This window comes from Triturus cristatus, chromosome 1_1, assembly GCF_964204655.1.
Source record: "Triturus cristatus chromosome 1_1, aTriCri1.1, whole genome shotgun sequence".
Taxonomy (NCBI): domain Eukaryota; kingdom Metazoa; phylum Chordata; class Amphibia; order Caudata; family Salamandridae; genus Triturus; species Triturus cristatus.
The window spans coordinates 508,274,747-508,302,091 of record NC_140579.1 but is presented as its reverse complement, the minus strand read 5'-3'; the positions used below and the strand labels follow the sequence as shown (position 1 = coordinate 508,302,091).

At 47.4% G+C, this 27,345-nt stretch overlaps 1 protein-coding gene across 1 annotated transcript in view; it reads right to left on the bottom strand.

The window, feature by feature from the left end:
* The window catches only part of LOC146870489 (polyadenylate-binding protein 2-B-like), a 29,302-nt gene extending 10,648 nt beyond the window's left edge, over nucleotides 1–18,654 (bottom strand). Inside the window, exons 1-5 of the mRNA XM_085642380.1 lie at nucleotides 18,357–18,654; nucleotides 7,458–7,572; nucleotides 7,268–7,335; nucleotides 3,379–3,485; nucleotides 2,966–3,053 (exon numbers count right to left, since the gene is read on the bottom strand). Coding sequence (XP_085498506.1) covers nucleotides 2,966–3,053; nucleotides 3,379–3,485; nucleotides 7,268–7,335; nucleotides 7,458–7,572; nucleotides 18,357–18,584 — 606 coding nt within the window. The 5' untranslated portion in view covers nucleotides 18,585–18,654. The remainder of the gene's footprint in view (nucleotides 1–2,965; nucleotides 3,054–3,378; nucleotides 3,486–7,267; nucleotides 7,336–7,457; nucleotides 7,573–18,356) is intronic.
* Between the last annotated feature and the right edge of the window lie 8,691 nt (nucleotides 18,655–27,345).

The following is a 27,345-nucleotide window of genomic DNA, read 5'->3' as shown; positions in this document are numbered from 1 at the left end:
AAGAAACGGCATTGTTATTTACAATGTCAATAGCTTAATCACCGCTGCAAGATGCAGCGATCGAAATCGTCGGGGGCGCAACAATCATTCAAGGGAGTCGCCATGAAAACCACCGCCTTTCTCCGAGGTCAAGCAGAAATGCCTCGGAGAAACGCAGTGTCGTTTTCGGAATCGGGGGCGTGTTTTTCTTTCTCTCCTCTTGCCATTGGCTGGAATGTTTACATTCCAGAGGACAGAAAGAATCGAAAAAACACCCCCCCCGAATCCAAAAAGGACGGGGCTTGTTTGGAGAGACAAACCTCTTCTCCAATGGCTGACCAGCATTTAAGAGGCCAGCCAATGGAGAAGAGGTAAAAAAAAAGGGGCGGGTTAAAGCCCCACTCCTAAACATTAAATCTCGGGGCGAGACTGCGCAAGCGCAGCCTTCGAGCCGAGACCTAAAAACCATTCGTAAAGCCAACAGGTCCCAAAGGCAAGACCTTTGGGGTTTGCCAATGCTTGTTTTCTATGGCATACAGATTATCGTTTTGAAAAGACTTTGGCTGCTATACTTGACTGCTAAATGCTATATTTTAAACATGCCTTAGACAAGATTTAGGTTGGAGAGTCCCGATCATCATCTTTAAGCCAAAAATATCTTCATTTGGGTGGTCTCACGCCTGAAATTGCCTCTTTCAATATAAGTAAATGGGAAAAATATAGTCCTGATTACTTTTAAAATTCTCCCACTTTACTTTTCTAAAAATGTTGTCATTGACGATTTTTGCTTGCTCATGTTCTTCCATGGCTTTTGTTGACGCTTTTTGCATATGGCTGCGCCCTAAGTATACTTCCTCCATACAGCTTCTAAGATGGCGGCCTGCTGTGTGGTTCCATCGTATTCCGGTGACGTCGTATCCGTAGCAGCATGGCAGCCTCCAACGGCACAGCGGCGCCGCTTTCTCTACGAGTGCTAGCGGAATGCAGAGTATCCAAAGCCCGGGCATGCGAGCTGCGATTGCCTCATGGGGAGGTACCTACGCCGGTTTTTATGCCCGTAGGCACACAGGGCACCATGAAAGGAGTCACAGCGCATCAGTTGCGGGCGCTTGGATGTTGCATCTGCCTCGGGAATACGTACCATCTGGGCATGCGCCCGGTAAGTGAGTGAGGCTCTTCCAAAATTGACAGTGGTGAGAGGTAGCTATGAATAAAACTACAGCAGACGAATAACTGAGGAATGCATTTTTTGTACGAAACCACAATAAATGTATATTAAGTTTAGATGCGGTTTCAGCAGTATTGTGCAAAAATAAAAGACTTATTTCCGCCTGTTAAAAAGACGAGTTCGGACAAAAATTGTAACTGGCCTTCATAATAAAATGATCAGTGGGATTGATTTCAATTGATTTTAGTTTTATGAGAACAAATTGTGAACACTTACGGGCACTAATAGTATGTTAGGATCACAACAAGAGAGCGACTTATTACTAAAAAAAGAACCACCAAACCAGACAGAAAAATAACAATGAATGTTATTCCGTGAGTCAGTACTGATACTTGTGGCATAAGGGATTTCACTATTCCTCTGGTCACAGGTATGGGATGCCTCCAAATTATCTGTTGAAAATCAATGGCCATAGTTTAAGCTAGGCACCGCTTATCAAATTGTTTAGCTCTAAGGTGAAAGTAACAAGCACACCACTGCCTTTCTCCGAGGTGAAGCAGAAATGCCTCGGAGAAACGCAGTGGCGTTTTCGGGGGCGTGTTTTTCTTTTTCTCTCCTCTTGCCATTGGCTGGAGGAGAGAACAACACGCCCAGCGAAAAGTATCGAAAAAAAACGCCCCCGAATCCGAAAAGGACGGGGCTTGTTTTGCGAGACAAACCTCTTCTCCAGTGGCTGGCCAGCATTTAAGAGGCCAGCCAATGGAGAAGAGGAGAGAAGAGGGGCGGGTTCAAGCCCCTCTTCTCCAAGTCATTAAATCTCGGAGCGAGACTGAGCAAGCGCAGCCTTCGAGCCGAGACCTAAAAAGGGGTGTCATTCACTTTCAAAATAAAGACTACATTTCGCTACACCCCTGAAAAAATTATGAAGCCCCTTAGAAACTTCAATAATAAGGGCCCTTACACCTATGTTTTCAATTAACTTTGCAAGGAAAGGAAGGCTGCAAACAGGGTAAGGCTCGCTACTCTCTAAAAGAGTCAAACCAGTAGTCTCTTGCGAGAGTGAGGCACAAATATGGTGCAGCAGAAAGGACGCACTTTATAGAGCAAGGCTGCCGTGATGGTGTTCGGCTAGCAGGGATCGATGTCTGTGACAACTGATCTTGGACCATGAAGACTAGAGGTTTGTACGAGAACCATTGGGGTAATTGGTGTAGAAGAATGACAGGCACTCTGACGTCAAAGTATCTAGGCAGAGGTACATTAACTTTTCAGAGTTAAACTAGGCAATGTTAGATACAAACTTCTTCTAACAGGCTATTGGCTGGTCCAGAAGGGAGATGGGCAGTATTAACTGTAGAAAAGGGAGTTCTAGGCTGACTGGAAAACATAACCGGTTTTGGAAGTATTGAGCCTTTGCTTGAACAATTGCATTTGCGATGCGGTCTTGATTTCCCTAACACTTTCATGGAGGCCAGGCATTGCAGCTCTCTCCACAATAATCATGCATAAGCTTTATATTTATGCTCAACTATTTAGGTTACAGAGACAACTTTTAACCCCAAATTAATCGGCATGTAACCTGTTTGGAAATTGCCGTGATCTCACACAGCACTGATTAGGTTACTGAATATTCTTTCATGACACATAAGCAAAATCCCAGATCCTAGCTTCATTAAATTCTCAGTGAAGTAAAGAATCCAGCACAAGGAGCTGAGACTAGCACAAGTGCCAGGACATACGAGTTAATTACATTTTATCCACACGTTGTGCTTGTAGGAGCAAGAGTGAGACATCCACTTTCCAAATGCGTTCGCTTACCTTGATCTGCCTTCCTCTGAAGAGGGAATCGTCCAGTGCCATGGAGGTCCTTACCGATTCCTTATCTGAGAACTCTATGTAGGCAAACCTATAACCAACAGGGGAGGGGTGGGGGAGCAGGGTATTCGAGATGGGGAAAAAGGACACAAAAGTTCAGATACAAAAAAGAAAAAAGCACCTTAATAGCCATTTGTAAATTTCAAAAAGCAGCAGTTTTCACCACATCATATAGGTCTATGGCGCTGCCATATCCCTTTTCCCAATACGTCAAGTGAGTGGTCAACTCTCCCCAACCGCCTCCTTGCTCCAACACAACAGGACCTCCCCCCCAGCTCATTGCCTAAGCCTCACTCGTAAGTTTGGAGCATCAGTCCTACCCACCAGCCTTGTTTCGAGGTACTGGAGACACTCACCCTTTTGGATGGCCAGTAAATTTATCACAGAGAATGGTGACCCTGTTGACTGAGCCACAACCATGGAAATGAGCTTCTAGCTCCTCTGCTGTAGCGCCATAGTCAACCTGAGGGGTTACAAATAAGAGTTAAAAATAATAAAAGGCGAGGAAGAAACTGAAAAGTGAAATTGTAGAGGATCCGGGGAGAGGAACAGATATTTATGGTGTGAAAGCGGTTAGACTTTTACAAAAGACATTCATTTACAGCAGTTCAATTACAGCATCCCACTCTCAAAACCAGGGGAAAAAATATCTAACATTACCATCTAATCAGGAAAATATTACCACACAACCACTCTTGGCCCACAAGCTGCATCCACGCATGTTGCGCCACAGGCCCGCCACCAACTGCCTCCAAGCCCAAACAAGTCAAAAAATTTGCTGAGGCAAGTTACCTACAACAAAACAGACTATTGATGTTTGGAATGCTAAGTGTGTTCAGGAAAAATGAAGGATGTCCGTTTGAGAGAACGGAGATCAAATCACAGACACCTTCAGACAGTTTGGAATATTCTGCTGCTGAACCCGTTGGGGGTGACACACTAAAGCTAGGTCCAAACTGAGGTGACCTGGTGTGCAAAGTAACAATGGATTGGGATGCAGCCCGGGTAATTACCAGTGGCTGTGATTAATTTGAGCATTCTAGCCCATCAGTTTCTATGCATACTTTAGTGCAAGACCCTGGGACCCATGCACATGGTCAATGGAACCAAGCTGTACCTGGCTGATGAACTTATAACTAGGGTGAAAACGGTACTGGGTTGCTTGTGTCCTGGTTCAGGAAGACCTGGCTTGGAGGAGGGTGAAGACTGACTTGCATATAGCTGGTTTCAAACGGAGGTGACATGGTGTGCAAAATTTCAATGGATTGGGATACTGCTTAAGTAATAACCAGGTGCTGAGATTAATTCAAGCATTCCATCCATCAGTCTTTTGCTTACTTTAGAGTGATACCTGTAGCCACCAAAGAAAAAAACACTTCGGCCAAGTAAATAATACTCTCAGCCAACTGCTCCTATGAATGGAGTAAACCAGAAAGAGTTCAGGAGGAGCATGAGTCAAAAACGCAAACGTGTGGGTTAGATTTTCATTATTTAGCATTAAGTAGACCATGCTTACTTATGTAAAATTGCATGTTCTCCAGTAACAAAGTGAACGCAGCTCCAAACTAGAAATCCTGTCAAAGGTATCTACAATATACCAAACCATACACAGAGGCATTATCTCTGGAAAGAGTTCCTGCTATTGCAACAACAAGCATTTACAATGCAACGGTCTCGGCATTGTTAAAGTTAGAGCTATTGGCATTGCTCATGACAATGCCGTTTCTTTAAATGTTTTAAAAACAAAAACAAACAAAAATAATGTCATGAGCAATGCCAATAGCTCCAACTTTACCAATGCCGAGACCATTGCATTGTAAATGCTTGTTGTGATATATACTTGAGTGATCAATTGGCCTGTGCTGCTTTGAATCCCTTGACTGCTTCTGGAGAGTTTAGCATGGTGTGCCGCCGGACAGGTAAATTTGCTGCTTCTGTCATCGCATCCAGATAAATAATACAACAAGTAACATTACACGCACAACAAGTCAGTTGTTAGGCGCAAAAGCTAAATAAGCAACAACTTTGCCTTGGTAGATAACATTAAAAAAAGCTTCAGTTCTGAAACAGTGAGACTGTGATAGAGAGCTATAACGAGTCTCTTGAAGTTACATTAAAAACGCAGCAAAGGGTGGTACTGCTGCAGAGTTGTTGTATTTTTCCCACCCCGAGGATGAGGGCAAAAAAGGAGAGTTCGATAGTGACTCCTCTCATCACCTGCTTTTTAGCACCGGCAGGACCCGGCCCACTTAAAGCCCTTACTGTCCCTTTAATGGCACTGATTGTCAGAGGTGTATTTCCGGCGTTGCTGTCCTTGGAGCACAGTGCGGTTACTGTCCCTTTAAATACTCTGCGGCTGGGTTGCGCAGTTCCCGTGCTTTTCTTATGATAAAGATTCTATCCAGCGCCTATTTTTTTTAATATGCCGAAATGGACACGTATGCAGTGCGATTTTGTCGCACTGCATGGATTTAATCCTCCCTGCTCGTTTTACTATTTACTATTTAATGATCGTTTGGCAGCAGCAGCACTATGAATAGCTTTGACGTTCAGGGAGGGAGTATTTTTTTTCTCTCATTTCGCTCCTGTCTGCATCTAACAGTCTCCCTCCTAGGGCTCTTAGTTACAGTGCAGCAGCCAACCACCGGCGGCGCCTCCTGCAGCCAATCACCGAGACCGGGGAGCACCGTCCGTGTTCAGCTCCCGAGTCCCGTGTTAACTCTCTGGTGACATAAATTACGCGCGTCTCCAAGCCTGGATAACTTTCATCGGACCAGCTGGAAGTGAAATTCGAAGGAGGTGCAAAGTGCAGGTCCCACGCGCCATCTGGAACCAGAACTCATTGACGGTTCTGTGGACGGAGCTGGGAGTGCTTTCTTTGACGCAGTTCCGGACTAACTACGGATGTATCATGTTGGGGACTTTTGAGCTCTGTCTCAGAGAACCAGTCTGGTGCCACTGGTGCCCCGCGGCGTAACCGTACTGTTGCGCTCAAAATTCTGCTCTAGTATACCATTTCAGCACTTACAAGCGAAGTCGATCAGTCCACGGTTAATTCAGGGAGATGGCGTGGGGTCTAGAGAGTTAGAACGCTACCAGACAGACAATACACGTCCAGCCAGTGACAAGGCCTGGCTTTGCCCACCACCGTAGTTACCAATGCAAGCGACATCTGGAAGTCTGGGGGTGGGGCTGTTACGAGTTGTACTATGAGAACCCAAGGCAGAGCAAAAGGCACACCACCGCCTTTCTCCGAGGCAGAGCAGAAATGCCTCGGAGAAAGGCAGCGTCCTTTTCGGATTCGGGGGCGTGTTTTGCTGTTGTCTCCTCCTTGAGACTTCTTGCAAAAAACACGCCCCCCGATCCGAAAAGGACGGGGCCTGTTTGGAATGACTGACCTCTTCTCCAATGGCTGGCCAGCATTCAAGAGGCCAGCCAATGGAGAACAGGGGAGAAGAGGGGCGGGTTCAAGCCCCTCTTCTCCAAGTCATTAAATCTCCGACTTCCGGTTCTGCCTTTCGGCAGACCGGTAGTCCTCGACCTAAAAAGGGCTGTTAGACACCTCCAAGCAAAAGCTCCACTAGATCATACAGCACTGTTGCTGCGTAATTTAGAAACATAATTAGGCATTTACTGCACTCTCACCATTTAAAAAAACAGCAGAAAAGCTTTTTATAATGTATAGGGTTTTGTCTTCTACCTAAAGCCGTGGAAAAGAAAGTCTAATGCTACATTTTCGATGGGAATTTCAGAAACAATCTTCTAGAAAAGAGTTGAAACCAAGAAAGGGGAGTGTGGTGGCTCATACAAAGCAAAACAATTCTTTATGTTCCACCTTCGGCCAGTAAAATAAAAAATAACCCAGGTTGGCATTCACAACCAACCAACCATATTTGTAAGTTTCAAAATTTAAGGGGAGGAAGAGAAACCTCGAGACAAGAAAAGATGCAGGTAGTTTTCATTTTTGGGATACACATGTTTCGGGATACACATGTTTCGGAATGCTCTGTAAACGTAAGAGAATGTTGTGCAGAGGGAGCTTGTCAAAGTCTACACTCCTAGGATACAGATTTTATAGTGGGCACCGTGCAAACAAAGGTTCAACATCTGCACTGGCTACTTGCTTTTAACTGTATTCCTCTTAAGCAGAACTGAGAATGTAGATTCATAGAAAAACTCAAAATCATAACCCTCTAGCCCCTGCCCGCATTTAATAGTCACACTTAAGCAAATAAAATCACTTACATTGCCTACATAGATGGACCTGGCATCAGCCTCCATTTTCTCCTCGACAGACATGATGATAGGACCAGCTGCAAAACAAAATAGAACTGATACAGCAACTACCGGGGTGATGTGCAGACAGAATTGCGATTCCCACTTACTATGCTGTGAACCAGGAGACTCCAACAACCTGAATTGCGCAAGGACTCACCATTCCCAGGAGGGGGGCTCATGTTCATCTGTTTTTCCACCTCGTTCTGCAGTTCTTTCAGCTTCTCTGCTTCCTCCTCCATTTCCCGCACACGTGCTTTTATAGCCTCAAGTTCCTGTGCAGAAGAGAGGAAGATGAGGTGGGTGTCAAGAGAAGATAGACCTAACGGGTCCCGAACGTGCTTTCGAGGTGACGATTACAATACCCGTGGCTCTAAAAAAGTCAAATGTTATTTTACTCCTAACTAATCCAGCTTACTTACACTGCCCTTCACAACCTGCACTTGTACATAGCATTTGTATAGCACATAAAACCTCAATAGGGAAAACCGTCAACTTACATCAACAAACTTTCCAACCAGGGGTTAGTTACATATTACCCCTCACGCTCAGACAACCCCACAACTGCAGAAACCAGTGTCCTGACAAACGGTTAAATCGCACAGCAGCCAAGGAGGTGGTTAACACTGAGGGGAGGGGAAAAACAAAAAAAAACACTAACATGCCGACGATGGCCGGCCGGATTAGCTTACTAGATCACCACCAACACTATACACGGCTTAAGTCCACCTCAGGTCATTTCTAGGTCATTTGACCAGGCAACCCGGTTTTCAGACAGGGTAGACTTAGAGCGAGGCAAGTTTTCGTGTGTGCCAGTGCATGATTACTTTGCAGTCCTTGTCAGAAAACAATGTAGCAGAAAAGTGAGTAGATGTTTCATTGAATTACCACCCAGCAGTGCCTCAATATACGGATTTTCTTGGTTGATGACCACCGTCAATTAAGTTTTTCTGTGCACCTCGATCTTTGCGAAGCTGCAGTCTTACCACTTTGTTTTCCGAGTGTCCATGCATTTGATTTTAACATGCATTGGCAAAGTCAATAAATCTCTTCTTTGGGACCCACTTGTTTTACCAATACCTTTGGCGGTGCTCTATAGCGTCAAGGTTTTCCCACCATCCCTCGACACTATGCAGCATCATAAAAAAAAAAAAAAATACTTTTGGAATGCAACAGGTCTCGCATTTGCGAGAGTTTATGCTATTGGCATTGTAAATGACAATTACTTATTTATTTGTTTTGATAATTAACACATAAATAAAAGGCATTGTCATTTGCACTGCCAATAGCTCAAACTCTTGTAAATGACAGACCTGTTTTATTTCAAAGAAGCGGCCGCCACTGCCCCAGGCTGCTTGGAAAGTGAAAGTGTGCATTGTGCGCTGAATGTTGCAGAACAGCATGCCGCGCCTGCAGTAGGAGAAACTCATTAAATAAAATAGTGCTTACAGGCGAAATAAGACATACTGTGTAACAAAAGAAGTAAAAAGGCCAGTCCTCACGAGGTTGCAAATGAAGACAAGGCAAAACTAAGGAGGGACTAAGAAGCCGATTACCGAATCTGAAGCCAGCATTTACAAAGAACAATAGCACAAGCCAATGAAAAGTATGGGCGGAGCTACAAGAATACAGCATGCCTCGTAGAGCAGCGAACGCACTGTCTAGGATCGGCTTAAAAATTAAATAAAAGATCAATCATCCCACCGCCGCTCGTGGTTGCAGCATTCCACTGACGCATGCATGCGTGATGATGCAGGCATGCACCATTTGCTTACATGTAATTTACTGATCCAAGACAACAGACGCTACTTGGATTGGCAAATAAAGTTAATTAGCAGGAAGATTTTTTTTTTTAAAAAAGCATTGGCATAGCCAATAGGTCTTGCCTTTGGGACCTTATAAGTGTTGAGCAATGCAGTACATTATCCCTCACTGGCATGCCCACACATTGCGAGCCTTAAATAATATAGCTCCACATACCCCGGAAAAGCGCCAAGAAGTATGTTTTTTGCCTCACTCTGCTCCAATTATACAACTGCCAACATCGGAGGACTCAGGATTCAATATAAGTAACTATGAAATGGATATAGAAAGAAAAGTGTGTGTTCCGCAGAGAAGCGCCTAGAAGCGAGTCGATAACCCTATGTTTCTACCCCCCACTTTATGCTTTTTGTAATGATGTTTGTAACTTTGTATCTCTTGTAATGAAACGTGTTCTATTCTATACCCTGTAACACCTTTGGGTAATGTTCGCAGTGCATAAAAATGCAAAATAAATCCAACTTAGTGATCTGTGTAGATATGGGGTGCTGTGGACATATGCAGAAACTGAATGCAAACATCTGCGCTCTAAAGCTATAGTTGCATTCTTCCAATAGACAGAGAAAAAGTTGCATTTCACAGAGGACTCCTGTCAGTGTCAAACAATACCTGAGTGAGCAAACTGCGCGAGGCAGGATCCCGTGCAGCGTTTCTAGTGATCATTATCAGCCGAGCTTTAAAGGGAGAGGTGCTGCCAATAACATCCTTCTTTGGAGCAGCTGATGGTAACCTAGAAGGAAACGTGCGGGTTTGAAAATGCCTTCTCATGCGTGGGGCAGTGATGTCATATTCTCTTAGTTCGATTTCCAAGAGAGAATAAATACATGCCGCCTTTTTTGCTCCTTTGCACCAGTTAAATGCTAAAAGAGTATAATTCAGGACGGCGGATCCTTAATGTGGCGCGCAAGCTGAGAATGCACTCCGTGTAAAATCAAGAGCAGGGTCCTTCCAAAAATGGCTCGTTCTCTGCAAGAGGAAAGACGTTCTAAAATAACCTTCATCAACCGCAGTGCATCTACGAAGAAGAATCCCACAAACAAATGACAATGTAAATGTAAGGTGCTTTTAAAACCGCACGTAAAAATTGAGTAGAACAGTTTGTTAAATCGGGTCGTGCAAAATCTGCACCAGAGTTGTGGGCACGTTTTTATAGGTCAATGTGACAAGCCAGAACACGCCATTATTAAAGAATGTTTACGATTTGCGCTTGGTTAGCAGGTCGACATCACTGTTTACTTGATAAAATGCCATCCCTTTTCCGAAGTTGTGAGGAGAGTTGTACTCTGTGCGCAGCCGGGAAAGTAATGGCCAGCGATGCGGAGGAAAAGATAACAAAAGGCAGATGGCGGCTGTGCGCGTGCACGCAAGCTTAAGGCCAGGAAAAGCTTGTGGGTAGCACTTTGAAAACCCCCTTACTAAAAGTCGAGCAAGCAATGCATGCACTGCTCTAGGCTCAACCTAAAAAGACCACTTAGCAGAGGAGCTGGTGGGGGAGGAGAATCACAAGGAGGAGGAGCACACAAGGGAGAATATAGCTGACATAAAACAAGCCTTGGCAAAGTCTATTGGCATCAGTTTTTTTATGTTCCGCAGCTGTGCAACATTTAAGTTATATAGCAGCGAACACTTCTGTGCAACATGTTTAAAAAAAAAAAAAAACATTGGCGGGGGAGAGGAGCAACACGTCAGACAGCAGGAGGAGGAGGGTGAGTAAATGTCCAAAAGCAACCAAAAAAGTAGCATCAGAATCCTGCGGCCAGTGGAAGGGCACTGGCCACAGGAAACTTACTTGGTTAATGTCATGCTTCATGGCATGGACTCAGAAGCCCCAGGAGGCGGTGCTGACTAATGGTAAGTAAATCAACACGAGTGACGTGGGAGCTGTACGAATGGTAAGAAGAGGTAAGTAATGGGCATGCTCTAAGCCCTTTGGATTTATTTTTTTAGACCAATAGCTTTTGCAGTGGACTAAACCTAAAAATAACATGGAACACTGGAGGGGAGAAGCACACAAGTGACAGCAACACAGGGAATGGGGAAGAACATACAAGGACAGGCACAAAACAGAGTGTGGGAGAGTACACAAGAGAAACACAGAACATTTAGGGGTGGACACATGGGAGAGAATGCATAAGGTGGAAAACACATACACGCATGGAAAGCTAAACCAAAAGGGGAAAAAGACTCTCTAAAAGTGAGCAGTGGAGTAATAGAGACCAGCCAAGCAAGATTGCGGAGAGACTATGCTCCATGGCAGGGGCAACCAATATGGGCAAGTTGGGACAAAGAAAGCCATCAAACAAAAAGCTAACAAATGAGTGACACCATGGCCAATCAATAGGCTGTAAGCCCACAATAGGTCTTTTTGGAACCAGACTACTTGCACTGCCTAGTGAGCTCGATCTAAAAAGCTTGTTACCCTATCTACTGAGTTGTACGTATTATGGACTATATATAGCACTGGATACGTAGACGTATCGGAATCCATTCTATTCAACTCAAAAAAGGAAGACACCAACTTTTAAAGACTAATGTTTAATAACAATACGGGACTAAGGTGGCAGGCAAGTCGAAAATCGGAGGGAGCCTGCACTGCCAGGCTCTGGCTCCAAGTGACGATGATTTGTTGATGGACATTGGTCCACAATGGGAGCATTGACCGTAAAGCCACAGCTATCGAGGCAACTGCCATGGAACAGGCTGTCAATACAGCTTTGGCAATTTATAAAAGATGTGATTTCTGCCATGAACAGACTGGAATGAGAAGCATTGGTAACTCTACGCGTGCTTCCAACAGTCTTGGGGTTTCCTCGCCTGAAGCATGAGAACACATCAAGGAGGTTGTGGGGCATTTCTTAAGATCAGGGAGTGGGGGAACAGACAGTACAGCTATAGTAGATGTTCGTATGGTCACTCGGCTGACACGGGAGAAAAGGGGAGGGGGAAGGGAAAAACCCGGAAACTGGGACTGTTCTATCCGACGCGGGGACACCGCAACAGGAGGCAATAAGCAAAACATCCACAGCCCGACGTCTTTCCTAGAAAGGCAGTAACTATTAAACTTTTAGGAACTGAACAAAGTGACTTAAAATGCGCTGCACGGCATCACTTTGGTATTCAGCAAATCTACCGGATGTAATGCTTAGGGAAGACCTACGCTTTTCCAGATCCATAGGAGCGAGGAACCTCACAAAGAACAGAGGGGCATGTTAGCAACGCTTTGCGATAAATATCGCAAAGCTTGCTTAGCGCTCATTTTCTTAACGCCGGCTATCGCGGAGATAGCGCATTATCAGCAACGCGCATCTCCAAGGCGATAAGAAATCCAGCGATAGCGGCAAAATGCCCGATTATCGCTGGAAATCCAGCGATAAAATGACAGCAATAGTGAAATCCTTGGTAATAAGCCAAGGTGGTCTCAGCCTGACAATCCATCTCCTATTGGAAATATGGCTAAGTCAGGTTTCTATAAGGCGTTAGGACGCAGCGATAATCACGGTTAGCGCAAGTTATTTAATCGCTTCGCGGCCATTGGTAATAGGGGGAAGGTGAGTTAGCAACTGCTTTCAGTTGCCTTGAAGTTGGGAACGCCTACTTTGCACATCATTAGCGATAAATATTGCTGACATGCAAAGCAGCACCCAAACCGGTCGCTTTCGCCAGGAAGCTGTCGCTAACAGCTTCCTGATAGTGCGATGAAAATATCGCAGCTTTAGCGGCGAAAAGTGCCGCTAAAGCGGCGATGACGCCCTGCCTAATATGCCCCAGAGTTTGCAGGTTTGGGGGGGATGGCTGCTGGGTGATTCAGCCGGACCCATGAAATAAAGCTAGAATTACTACGTGAATCCCAATTATCAATTATTCTAACTTCATTTTCCGTTCTTTTGTTTGCTTTTTAGGTTTCCTTTTGTAACGAATAGCCATTAACGTCTTCGTATATACCGTTGTCTGCTATCAGACAATACATAAAATGAAAACGCAAAACTTAAGTTCCATTTGATTTCTTCTACTGACCTCGACTTTCACAAAATGATTTAAATATGATTTAAATAAATACCCAAACCTAACTGCCATGAGACCATAAGAGTGAGAGAAAAGGCGTGTCGAGCTACATTTGTTCCAGTTAGGCAGTCCATCACGTACATTTTTTTACCGGGACAAATCAAACTATAACTGGGAGCGCGAAAGGAAGTTTACACAAAACAAGTTAAGAAGGCCATGTTCTAATCTGTATTGAAGTCTTCGACTGCCACCAACCTGTTCACCTTTTAGGCCCTTTTCTAGTCATTAAAAAAGCACACGTGATCAAAGCTTATTGGACCAAAGTGGCGACTGCAACAGACCCGAATGGTATTTAGTGCCGCTTTAACGTTAAAACGTTCTTTTACCCCCCAATATTTGGGAGTTTACGTTCTTCCCCAAGATGACAAATGTCACACGGCAAAGGGGTATATTTTAGGATGGAACAAAATCGTCTAGGGCCTTACTCAACCCCCTCGAATGGACTAAATATGTTTAGGGCCCAACCCAACCCCTTCATACTGGAATTGTTTTTAAAAATGTGAAGTATTATACTGTATTGGTCTTCTCACTGCTACTTTTATGGCTCAGGAGAGCCATAAAAAGTATTTTGAGGATGTGGATGGTCCAATACGTTTTAATATTCAATAGGTATATTGGAGTTCTCAAATGCATCAATGTCCATAACATGGTGGCACAATGCAGGAGGGCCCGATATTTAAAACAAGCATTTGCAATGCAATAGGTCTCGCAGTTATACGAGTTTGAGCTATTGGCATTATAAATGACAGTGCCTTTTATTTATGTTTTAAATAACCAAACTTAAATGAAAAGCATTGTCATTTACAATGCCAATAGCTCAAACTCCTATAAATTCGAGACCTATTGCTTTGCAAATGCTTGTACTGCAAAGTTAAACATATTTAAATAAGACTATAGCTCAGTGCGGCAATGTAATCCCTTATTCGCTGCCTCGGATTCGGCTTTGATCAGAACAGCAGTAAGCATTTATGCAGATCAGGCGCGTGTTACTGTCTAACTGTTCAACAGTGCAGAATACAGTAATGTTTGTGTCCACTTCTCTGCTCGTCCGCATGGACAGTGCTCTCGGGTAAATTCGCTGGAAGGCTGCCTGCCCAGAGGAAGTTGTAAAAGTCACATACTTCACTATTCGTCGCTTCCCTCTGCCCCCTGCGTCACCCCGCCCTCCCAAGATGAAAGGAAGCGGACATTTGTTTAGAGCTTGTAAATTCCTAACCAATTGCCCTGCGTCCCTGAATGTGAAAGGGCCTTGATAAGATCTGCTTGTAGGCCTTTGTCTGGAGTGTGCTGCGTGTTAACACCTCAATGCAGTGCAGGAAGCCTCTTCTACTGCAAGCTGTCGTGGTGGCTCAGATCAAACCCGGGAAAGCCAGATCAGAGGGATTTTAAAACAAAACAATAGGTTTTGGCTTTCATTAAGTTAAAGCCATTTGCTTTGCTATACAATACCATTAGCAAAGCAAATGGCTTTAACTTAATCAAAGGCGAGAACTATTGCATTTTCAATGCTTGTTTGTAAGGGAAGCAGAAGACTGAAGGGTTTGAAGACATACAACTGTCATTTACAACGCCTAGAAACCACAACGTGCCGCATGATGTGCTGTATGCAAAGCTATTGTTGTGGTGTGCTCCTGCGCAAGTCGAGTCTCGGGACCCAATATTGTGTGCATAGTGCACTCCAGAGCTGAAAGACACCCCTCACCCCACTGTCACCCAGCCCCGCGTGTTTTCTTTCTCATGGGGCGGGAGCACGCAGTATATAATCTCTACATCCATGCTTTACATGAAAACACTTCAGTCACTTTAAAAACATGTAGCTCCGTGTTTAAAATAAGCCCCAGGCGCTAGATCTGCTAAGGCACTCCCATTAACCCTGCTGTATAACGCTGCCCTGAAAAGGTGCGGCTTCTACTAAAGCACAGTCCGAGTTGGTGCAGAAAAAGTAGCCGCCTGAAAGGATTAATCTTCCTGCGCAGCTTGAGTTTGAGCCCAGAAGGAGGCAGCTGAACCTTCGGAGTGGGGAGAGGAGGAGGAAGAGCCTGGGAGGGCTGGTGTTAAAAACAACAAAAAAACACCACACCCCCAGGGTATGAGAAACGTTACGGAAGATTTATATAGCGCGAACTCGAACCGAAGGTATCAGAGCACTTTACACGAGCACCAGTTGCATAACAGAGGGACACATTCATTACTAAGCATAGGGAGATTCGTGATTTGGCCAGAATCACAGGATTTGTGAGCATTTTGCCAAACTCGAACCTGGTTTCTCAGATTCAAGGTCGGCCGCCTTGTCCGTTAAGCCACATCCTCTCACCCCCCCAGGGTTTCACTTCCTTGCGTTATAAAATATATTATTTTATTTTTGTTAGTGCTCTGCATAATGCGGTTTCTTCTGTGTCATTATTATCTCCGTGAAACTTACTTTTTTGTAAGGGAAGCAGAACACTGAAGGGTTTGAAGACATACAACTGTCATTTACAACGCCTAGAAACCACAACGTGCCGCATGACGTGCTGTATGTAAATCTATTGTTGTGGTGTGCTCCTGCGCAAGTCGAGTCTTCGGACCCAATTGTGTGCGATAGTGCACTCCAGAACTGAAAGACACCCCTCACCCTACTGTCACCCAGCCCCCGTGTTTCCTTTCTCATGGGGCGGGAGCACGCAGTATATAATCTCTACATCCATTCTTTACACAAAAACACTTCAGTTACTTTAGAGACATGTAACTCAGTGTTTAAAAGAAGCACCAGGCGCTAGATCCGCTAAGGCACTCGCATTAACCCTGCTGTGTAACGCCGCCCTGAAAAGGTTCAACTTCTACTAAAGCACAGTCCGAGTTGGTGCAGAAAAAGTAGCCGCCTAAAAGGATTAATCTTCCTGCGCAGCTTGAGGTTGAGCCCGGAAGGAGGCAGCTGAACCTTAGGAGTGGGGGGGAGGAGGAGGAGGAGGAGGAAGAGCCTGGGAAGGCTGGTGTTAACAACAACAAAAACAAGCATTGGCCGCACGCGCACCTCCCGCTTTAAGTTAAAAAAAAGAAGACAAGCTCGGCGGGGCGTGGCGCGCGCTTGGGGGCGGGGGAGCGGTCCCTTTGAAGTGCTCCTAAAAAGCGAATTGCATGGATGCACGATGCGCGTGATTGTGCGCGTGCTAGCCATGCAATCCGCTTTTTGGGAGCACTTTTCTTACCCGTTTTCTATAGTCTCGCTTTGCGATCGCTTACGCGATAGCAAGGCGAGACCTAAAAACCAAGCATTGGCATAGCCAATAGGTCTCGCCTTTGGGGACTTATAAGTATTTAGTTATACTGCACAATATCCTTCCTGCAACAACATCAACTGTTGCATGGCTAAACACTTATAAGGTCCCAAAGGCGAGACCTATTGGCTATGCCAATGCTTTTTTTGGTGTGCCCGGGCCGTTTTTTGTTCCCAAGCCAACCCTGCATAGGAACCCCCATTCTCCCACGCCTCCTTTGAGCCCTGCTTTGGGCACACAAACTGCGAGGAATATGGGACACGTTTTTACATTGTGACAAACTTTGGGCACGTGGACAGGTGAAGAGCTTGTGGCACATTGGGGTCGTGAGAACCTTTGGGTATATAGCCAATTAAAGAGGGGCTTGGGACACACAGTCAGTGAGGGGGGTTTGTGGAGTATGGACAGGATGAAGCCCCGATGCCACATGCATAGTCTGGGGCATACTACGTCATTAAGTGGGGCCAATATAGTGTGGGGAATCTTGGACACAGAAGATATGCACTGGGCAGCCTGTGTGAGGTTACAGCTTGGGGTCACGTGGCTAGGATGAGGCTCTTGGGGACCGTGGGACATGTGAAAAGCTTGGAGAGGGCACTAGTGTGAGGCTCTGACTGGAAAGGATTGAGAGCAACTGGCGCAATCATGGCAATTTAGCCCCCAGCACCCTCAGAGCGTCACCCGATATGATCAACGTAATCCAAAGCGCCTCGCAGCAGCGCTATTTGCAAAATATAGTCTCTGTATTGTAAGGAAGGCGCTGATGCTGTGCGGAAGAACACTAACCTGTCGCTTAAAGCGCTATTTATATAACTCGATATATACTCCCAGCGTCCCTCGCACCTTCCAAACCCCCTGCAGGCGGTCAGCCTGTCGCCTTAAGATGCAGACTTTCCCCTAAAGCCTGTAATTGCAGTACCTGCTGCTGCCGGCGGCTAATCATCCTATCTCCAGGGTGACATCTGAGTCTGCCGTGATTACAGGGCACGTGCACAGACTGTGAGGAACAGAACGTTTCCGGACTGGTCCCCGTTTAGGTGTATTGGGGGGGGGGGGGGGGGGGGGGGGGGGAGAGATGGAGGGAAGAAAGAAGTGCACGATAGAGGGTAATAAACTGGAAAAGAAGTGACAGGAGAGAGAAAAAGATAGAGAGATGGTGCAGACGGGAAGGATGATGGCGGAAGTAGGAGCGAGAGTAAGAAGGAAAACAATGGAAAGAAGAAGGAATGAGAAAAAGGAAGAGAAACTCTGGTAAGCGAATAAAAGGGCGGGAGAAGAGGAAAGGGAGAACAATGTGTTGAGGGGATGGGAACAGTACCGGAGAAAAGCAGGAGTAGAGATAAAGAAGACAGGCTAGGGGACAGAAACGGGGATACAAGGACTCGTAGAGAAAAATAGATTATGGGGCGGGGGCAAAGAAGATAAAAAGTTGGAGTAAAGAAGAGTGAGAAAAAAGGGTTTGAGAACCAGAGGTAAATGGATACATAGCAGCACAAAGGAAGAGGGTCTATAAATGGAGGAAGAGCAAAAGGGAACAAGCATTGGCCGCAAAAGTGATCGCGATAAAGCGCGGCGAGCGATGCTCTTAATGAGCATGACGAGGAAAGCCATATGGAACCTCTGCTCTTAAGCGCGCGCCCACGCACACAAGCTGTAGGCCGGCCACGGCAGCATTTTTTGAAGCCCATACTAAAAGTCTCGCCAGACCAGCGCATGCGCTGGGTCAGGCGAGACCTAAAAAAGGTACGAGTTCCAATTCCCTTTCCGCCCACCCTTGGTATCTCGGCGACCTCTTAAGGTAAGGCTTTCCCATCCCAAGAATAGGCGGGGTTCGCAACTTCCCTTCCATTTCAAATTCGTGTCCCTTTTAGACCGCAATCCCTCATGGAATCCTCGAGATTCCTTCTCCCGGGTCTCACCGGGTCCTCGATTGTCGGCCCGCCCAGCTCCTCTTCCTCCAGCTCCTCCTCCTCCAGCTCTTCCAGGCCAGGGGTGTTGGGTGCGGGAACTCCTCGGCCACCCCTTCGATGCACCCCCCGATGCTCATCGTCGCCCATGGGTCCTGAACCCTCCTCCAGCAACAGCGACTCATCAGCCGACCCAGACCCGTGCAGCCCGTTCCCGAATTCCGAACCCGCCGCCATCATTCGCCAGAGCGCACACACCAAGAACAAGGAACGAGGTGGGGGGGGAAAAAGCAGTATGTCGACCGCAGCCAATGTGACCGTGTCAACGACTATCACTCAACCAATTAAACGCGACTTCAATCAAGCAGCCAATGGAATTAGAGATGTCAAATACGAATCTGGTGAAAGAGAAGGAGACGGAATGTAACGGATGGAGCTCAAATATTAGAAGGGATTAGCCAATAGGACAGGGTGTGACAATACCTGCTAGAAACCCAGCGTTTGGTTTAGTCGGTGAATGGACAAGGAGGGAAATATGAGCTGGAGATAAGACGGATTTATCGTGCGAAATGACGAAAATTAACCTCTTAACTGCTAGGAACCCTCCCTTCTATCACTTGGCATTAAGCCCTTCTCTTTCTCACTTAATATATTTTTTATGTTAGGGATACCTCGCTGTTAAACCGTAATAATGTATTTCCCACAGAGTCTTAAATGCTAGCTATCGTTGTAACTTCAGGAGAAAGACTTCCTATTTTTAAAGACAAAATTGCTTTAATTTCGCTGTCTCTTGCCGATTTTGGAGCTGGGAATCCAGGTTCGAGTATTGGTGTAGGCTCAACATCCCGTGATTCTGGGAAAAATCATTTAAGGCCCCCATGCATATGTAGCATACATGCCAACATTTCAGAAGAGAAAAGTGGGAGATTTTTTAGAAAAAATCGGGAGAATGGGGTCTTGAATTGGGTTACTGTCATGTATGGGCCTTTGAAGTGTGCTGCTGCAGGATCGGACATTTGAAACGCAAATGCACGTTTTTGTCTTACTTTTCAGAAGCATGGAGCGCAATGGCAGGCAGAGAGGGGGTGATGAAAGTGTTGTGCACTGGCCTGGCAGGTTGCTGGAAGTGCATACACCAACCCCCCCCCACCCCCTAGTGTGTGGCACCCCGGGCTGAAACAACTTCCCGGGTACCCACAGAGCCGCCCCCCACCGAGTACTTCACAGGTCTTTAAAAGACCATTCGTTTGTTAATGAGGCTTTGTTGGTTTTTCACTCCTTCTAGAGCCCCTGCATCGCCACTCTGACTATTGCTGGAAGAGTTAGCAAGTTACACAATACCAAGCCCTGTCAGCTGAAACCCCCGAGGAATCGGGTTTCTAGATGCTTGAATCGGGAGGCGGGAGACTAGCCTTGAAATCGGTAGTCACCCGCCTGAATCGGAAGGGTTGGCATGTCTGATGTAGTAAGGACACAGACACAGTTAGCCGGTTGGCCAAGGTAGGAACATGCGCCTGGCCCCTTTTATAATCAGGGTCACATGTCCTGTGACGCCTAGGTTAAATGGGTGTGGGGTGGGGTGGGGAGTAAGCCGGCCCTCTGGGAGTGGCTGGTGATATAACAGCTAGAACAGTGACCAGCAGGTCACAACATCCCTCCCAAACTTTATTCAAACTGGAACAACAAAGTCCAACCTGTGGGAGAGAATAAAACAATAATAGAAACTTCCACTGAGTCTGTTCAGCTGCTTGTGGAAACAAGACCATGGCACGAATGCAGCCCGGATCACCAGTTCTGCGTGGTACAGTTCAGTGTTGCTCTGCGGGTCTAGTCCTCCTTGGACTCAAGGCGTGGAAGTTGACACCCAAGTCTCTCTATGTACAGTTCTCTGTGAAGGTGCAGGTGAAGTGATGGTAAATCTGGTAAATGACACGTTTTCATCAATCAGTCCTGGTTGTTGCATCTTAACAAAGGCAGCAGTGCTTCTAGCTACAGAATGGCAGAGTAGTTACAAACATCCCTCTCGCACCAGGATGCCCCTCTCGAGGCTGTTCCCCTCTCACAGGATGTCCAGAAGGCCCTCTTTACCAGGCTTCCACTGGACTTGGTGTACTTCGCCGTGTCACTCCAACGCCACCCTCTAGGTTCGTGGAGGAAGCGCTACCAGTCCCACCTTCAAGTCCCTCGCTCCACCTGGAGGGTAGTTGTTTCCTGATAGGATTTCTCCTGCTACCTAGCACAAGATATTCATCTTCCTGGGACCGGCTGTAGACTCATCTCTTGTGGCGGGATCCACTCTCACCGGCCTCCGTGAGGCCTTTGCCCCTGGGTCTCCACGGTCTGGTGTGGAGTGGTTGGATCCTCTTCTTCAGGACGTTCGAGCAGTCTCATCGTCCAGTCTCCCGTGCGACACCAAAGGTGATGGCACAAATGGTCTAGCTTGCTCACTTCTGCTGTCACCAGGTTTGCTTGGTGTTCCGAAGACTCCTGGGCAGATAGCTTCTCAAAGTGCCACCAATGTTGCCAAGGTACTGTGCTCCCTTCCAGATTTTCTTGCTCTTAGTCGTCCTCTATCTTGCTGTGTGCAAGTTGTTTGATTACCCACTCCTCTCTTCTTTTCTCTTCTGAAATATCTGCAGTGGCCTCATGCCATGTGATTTCCTCTTTCTGGTTCTTTCACTTCGCAACGCAGTCTAGTCCCATCAGGTCTTGCGCTTCTTCTCTGACCAGGCCTCCCTGGTCCTGAGGAAACAAAGCCAGGCAGGACCCACAGGGCCAAAATGGTGCCCTTGTGCTAAGGAGGCGCGACAAAGCGCGCAGGGGCTGCAGTTGGCAGCCGGGTCCATTCTGCTTCTTGGCAGCTAGGGCTCTCAGCGCAGCTGGATGGCTATTGCACCAGCAGCTGGTCTGCGAGTAGGAAAGGCACAGGAGGCCGGCGCAGTTCACAGACTCTGGATAGCTACGTGTGATCACCTGAAAGCTGCAGGTGGTGGCAAAGACTAGGCCCGAATGTGCCCCCGGTCACGCCGTCCCGATCGCCTTGGTCGAGTGCAAATGGAGAGGACCCAGAGCAGTACGAGAAGACCCAAGGGCAGTGTGCCCGACAGCAATGCCATGCAAGAGGCCACACTATCCCTAATGGGGTGGGCCTAGGTCCGAACCAACCAACCCCGTGCCCCCACCCATAGGCGCAGTTCTGGTCTTAGCCTCATCGAAGTCAAGACACACTGCTCAGTCCCTCACAGTTGTAGGTCCCCAACTGAAAACGCAAAGCAAGCGTGGTAAAGAGACCCAGGCCAGGATCAGGGGCACAATACAGCATGGTCCACCTCACCCCACAGTTAAGCCTAGGCCAATGCGACCTCTGGGCTCGCAGCAGCAACTGCACTCAGGTGGGGAAAGGAAGGTAGGTAGGTGGGCAGTGGCACCGCAGCTCCCTGGCTCACCTGATAAGGGCGATCATAACAGGTGGCAGCTGGTCTTCCCAGGCACAATCCGCTCGCCCACTAGAGGGAGAAGCTCTGGGACCGGATTCAGTCGAATCAGCGTTCCATTTTAGAACCGACGGTCTCCAAAGTAGTTGTCCCCACATGCACGCCACCAGGCAGGCAGGAAACAGTCAGGGCTGCCAGACAGCACACCGTAGCACCCCTGGGAAATGTTGTAATGGCAGCTGCCTCGGCCTGCCTCCATGCGGATGTATCATAAACAACAATTGGTTCTGTTGGGTAAGAACATTTCTTTAGCAGGGCTTCGAGCATACGAAGCAAGCGCAACGGTAAAGCTGGACTGGAAAAAGAAGGCTGCCAGTTTCCAGAGGCAGCAGGCGACGAAAATTCACTCCGGAGCTACCCTCCCCGTTGAACGGAAGTTTTGATAAAAAACGCCATGGAACATGACAAGTGCTAAAGCTCCTTTGCGAGGGTTGTCTGCTAATTGGCTTCTGAAAATCGTAATACTGACACTCTTCGATCATTATACCCCATTCATAGATACACCTGTATTGAACGGTGGCTTGAGTTACATGATATAAGAGCTATTTTGGTCCTGAAGAGAACCCCTTAAGAAGTGGCTTTGAAACGCGTCGACCTTGCGTTTTTTGTGCCAAACAAACTTGTGCTTAATTTTGTTGCTTTCGTGCACTGTAAATTGGATGTAAATTCTAAAGGGTTGTGTTTTCAGTATAGTAGTGCACTTGAAAGACTACTGTGTAAACTTTTTTGTGGTGTTTGGTTGTTACCCCTGGCTTTTCAAATTGATTTAATAGATGTATTGAGCCAGGTTGAGGTTGTGGTGTATGTCTGGTGTTCAGTGTGGGTTATAAATGTTTTCGAATGGGGTTTGCGAGTAGTATGAAGGAATGTTGAAGAGAGTGTGGTCAGTTTGTATTTAATGGTCTGATTGGTTGTATTGAAAATGTTTTTCATTGTCACTTTTCTATAAAGTTCTGATGTATATTCAAAAAGTAATCGCTTTGAATTAAAAAGATAAAAGAATGTTGAAATAAATTTGAAATAAGTCAATCATAGAATAAGGTTGTCATAGGCTTCATTTCTATGCACCAGTGAATTAATGTTTGATGCAATATCAGCATTGGCAATTCTTTGTTGTCTTGTAGACAGCGCACCGCAGCACCCCTGGGAAATGTTGCAATGGCAGCTGCCTCAGCCCGCCTCCATGCGGATGTATCATAAACAACAATTGGTTCGGTCGTGTAAGAACATTTCTTTACAGTTCAAAACATTTGTAATGCCAATGAGTTTTTGATGCACATGGAACACATAAACAAAAACAATTTTTGGCCGTATCAAAAAACGTTTTACTTTTCTTTTCAGCAAAACAATGCATATAATCAAAATTGCATAAAAGGGCTGTCTGATTATTCAGTAGGCAGAACGACGCAAGTGACATCAATTTACAGTGAATAAAGTGCCCAAGTGGCGGTGAGTGGGGGCCGCGTGGCGCTGTCGGGCGCCGGCCAATGATCATCCCGCCCCCCCCCCAGTTTTGGCACCGGAGAACGGAGGGACGTCCGCGGTGCTGGCTCCTGCCCGAAATAGAAAACGGCACGCCCCGAGACGAACACGGGGGGATGGTTAAGCTGTCTCGCTGCGATCAGGACCGGAGGTGAGTCGGCGCCCGCCTGGAGGTGCGCGGGGCCCGACCTCAGACAGAAACTGCTGGAGGGAGGAGCGGCACGTGAGGAAGTGACAGCGTTGTCTGCTTTTGTGAAGGGGGGAGCCCAGCAGGGGCCCAGGCCTCCGTAAATAATACGTCCCATCAGTTCACGCTCCACTCCAGGGACCAAGGCTCCAGATCACTATGGCCTCGTGGCGGGGGTCTTTTCTTCTGACGCCGCACATTTTCCATATGGTCCCTGGGGCGTGCCTTCAGGCCTGGGGCAGCACTGAGCAACAAACAGCAGGAGTAAATAGAAGAGCGATGGCCCCAGGGAGATCCTGTTGACCCTGCTCCCAGCACCCATAACAAGCATGATTCTATGAACAGTGTTCCCCTGGCTGCAGCCTCATCTGAACACAGCCCAACTGGCTACTCGGCCTAACGGGGTGCCCCTGGAAAACGCGCACACCTTGGCGGTGCGGGCATTACTGGTCCGGTGCCTATCAGCTGGTGGCGCGGCAGGAAAACCGACAGGCCGCGTGTGGTGAGAGATCCCGCGGCGGTGACTACCGACCGGCGCTAGGTTCGTCTGACAAGAATGGGGGGGCAGAGGCCCACGCACGACCTCCCAGGGCAAACTGGACAAGTATGCGTATGCCAGAGACTTTCTGGCTCTGCCGGACCGCAAAGAAACGCCGGACTAGGCCCCGGAAGGAGAAGGGGCAAGTAAAGTGGCGCTGGATGATATTATGGCTGCGCTCGCTAATTTTCAGTCGACGGTGGGCACCATTTCTGCTGATGTGTCCTTCCTACGGGCGGACATTCAAAAGATGACTGCAAGGGTCACAGAGGTGGAGCAAGTAACAAAAACCCTGTCTGACACTGCCGCACTGCTTCAAAAAGTCAGCCACTTGGAAGCTGAAAATAGAACATTGGCAGCGAAGCTGGATGACCAGGAAGGGTGCTCTCGCCACAATAACGTTTGAATCACGGGCATTCCCGAAAGTGAAGGGGGTCCGGCCGTAGACCTTTATGTCGAGGATATCATAAAGACTAGACTCCAGCCTAGAGGTCTCTCCAACTTCTTCTCAGTGGAAAGGGCACACAGGGTACCGGGTGGTAGGCCCAAGCCTGGGGCACCACCCAGAACTGTCCTGGCCCGGATTTTTAATTTCCGCGACACGGATACGATACTGCAGACAGCAAGAGTGGCCCCGCCGATTCGCATTCAAAACTCAGTGGTATCCTTTTTTCAGGACTACACAGCTGCGGTTACTAAACGACGCAGGAGCTTCCTTGAGGTTAAAAAAGAACTTTGGCGTAGAGAATTACCTTACTCCATGCTATTTACTGCGAAGTTGCGAGTGGTGGCGGATGGAAAGACCTGTTTTTTTTTACACGCCGGAGGAGGCCCATGACTGGCTCGAGGGGTGGCGGCGAATGGAGGGGTCCAGACGTTCGGAGACACACCAGCAACAGTGGAGGATGGAAGAAGACCCCAAGGATCGCAGACAGGAGCAAGAGGAAGATAGTACGCAACGGTCGGAGGCTGAAGAATGAAAACAGAGGTGTGGCACAAATGGACTTCACCGAACTTTAATGACGTACCTGAGGTTTGCCCACAAATGAGTAACGAACACGTTGGCAGTTGATAACCGGCTTACATGGCCATCTTCCTCTGGCTGGGGGCACACCAGGGTCCACGGCAATGGGACTTACTGTGAAGCCGCGGCGAGACTGTTGATAATTGGTCTTCAAGGAGGGGGTAGACTACAGTACTCCACAGACTTCTCACCCCCCTACACGCAAGTACTGTTAAATGGGATTGGGTATTGAGCGCTCTGCAATGTTGGGGTGGCGGGTAGTTCTAAATCCGCCTAGCAGGGAGGGGGGGGTGGAGGGAGTGGGATTGCTATTATGGTTGTTTTTTTTTGTTTGTACACAACAAAAAGGCACTCGTGAATGACATCTTTCCAGACGTTGGTCGGCAATTGCATTGCTCACATACCTCCGTGATGCAATCTATACACTCTGACAGTCATGGCAGCGCAAGACCCACAGGCATCTGACCGGCAACAGTTCCCCAGCACACAGGTGGCTACCCTGTCCTTGATAACGTGCACGGCTTGGGTAACAAAATTAAGAAGGGTTTGGTCCTACAATTTCTAGAACGATGCTCCCCGACGGTGGCCCTGCTACAGGAGACGCATCTCACTGGTACCACTTGCAGGTCGCTGGACAGGTGGGGGTTTAAGATGGTAGCCCACTCAGAGTTTTCCTCGGATTCGAGAGGTGTGGGTATCTTAGTTCAAAAGCAGTTGCCGCTCATAATACATAAAACGAAGACGGACGCGGGCGGCCGCTTTGAGGCTCTTGTTGGTCAATGGGAAGGGCACCCTATCAATATAGTGTCAGTCTACATTCCTCCAGCCCTGCATGCCGTCAAATTTCCAGCCCTTAGTGACTTCCTCCTTGATCTCCCGGAGGGGGAACTGCTGATTGGGGGAGATTTTAACGCCACAGTGGAAGGGACCTTGGATCGGCACCCCGCAAGGGAACAGACCATGGGTGACTCTCGCCTAGGGTGCTTTCTGGACGCGCTAGTGCTCACCGACATATGGCGACCTCGCCACCCCACTGCACGACAATTTACTTTTCATTCTGGGGTTCATAATAGTTTATCTAGAATAGACTACTTTCTTGCATCTCCGGATAGTTTGAGGAATGTGGACAAGATTGAGATTAGACCCAGAGGCATCTCTGATCACTCCCCAGTGCTCTTAACATACGCATACTATCACAAGGTGCGGCAGTGACTATAGCCTATATTTCCTGGATACTTACGGGTTCCCAAGATCATGAAAGCTATGGTCACTACAACACAACACTATTTCCAAGAAAACATTTTGCCGGTCTACTCTCCGACCGCCCTGTGGGATGCCTACAAAACCGTTCTCAGGGGACAGGCCATCGCTTCCATTGCAGGTCCTCAGAGTGAAAAGCAGCAGGAGCTCAATACCATTGAATTATAACTACACTTTGAACATTTGCACGAGTGGCAGGCTCCTTACCTGATTATCGCTGGGGAGCTTGAGGGAACAGACGCTGTTTTCCTTGCCCTGGGGCGGTCGCTGTCTTCTTTTTGCTGCCGCTGCTGCTGCAGACTTGCCGCCACACGTTGGGAGTACAGGACCACGGCTCCCAGGATCCTAAGTGACTCCGCCCCCACCCGGCAGCACGTACGCGCCCGGAGGCGCTAAATTCAAACGGCTCCCTCCGCGTCGCGGGACGCGCGCGGGCAGCGCCGGGCTAAGCCCGGGCAAAGGACGGGCCCTCTTAGGCCCTCAGAGGCCAGAGGAGACTGGACTGGGCCAGAGACGCTGTTCGTGGAGGAACACTGGTATATATGTAAAATACGTAGTGATATGTGACATATGTTATTGTGTTCAAGAATTTGGATTAGGTCTTAACTGTTTTTAAAATCTATAACACCATCAGTTGATGGTGTAAGTAATAGTACAATTCAGGGAGCTTTATTGTGGGCTGTTGTCTGACATTAACATGTCTAAAGTTAAAGCTCCTTCTGGGCCACGGACTTTGGATAACTATTTGGTCCAGAAGGTTAGCAAAATAAATTCTGAAAGACGACAGTCATTAGGGAAAAGCACTTCACCATCGCTGATGACCCCTATTGGGGGTTCACCAGCACGTACATCATGGGATGTGACTAGTCAGTGTAATATTACTAATGTGGATGGTTTGGAGGAGGGATTGCCCGATCATGAACAGATTCCCTCCACTGGGGTGGATTTAGATGATTGCCCTGATAAGGTATTACAGAGTTCTCCTACCCCTGTAGTACGGGCAGTTAGAGCATGTA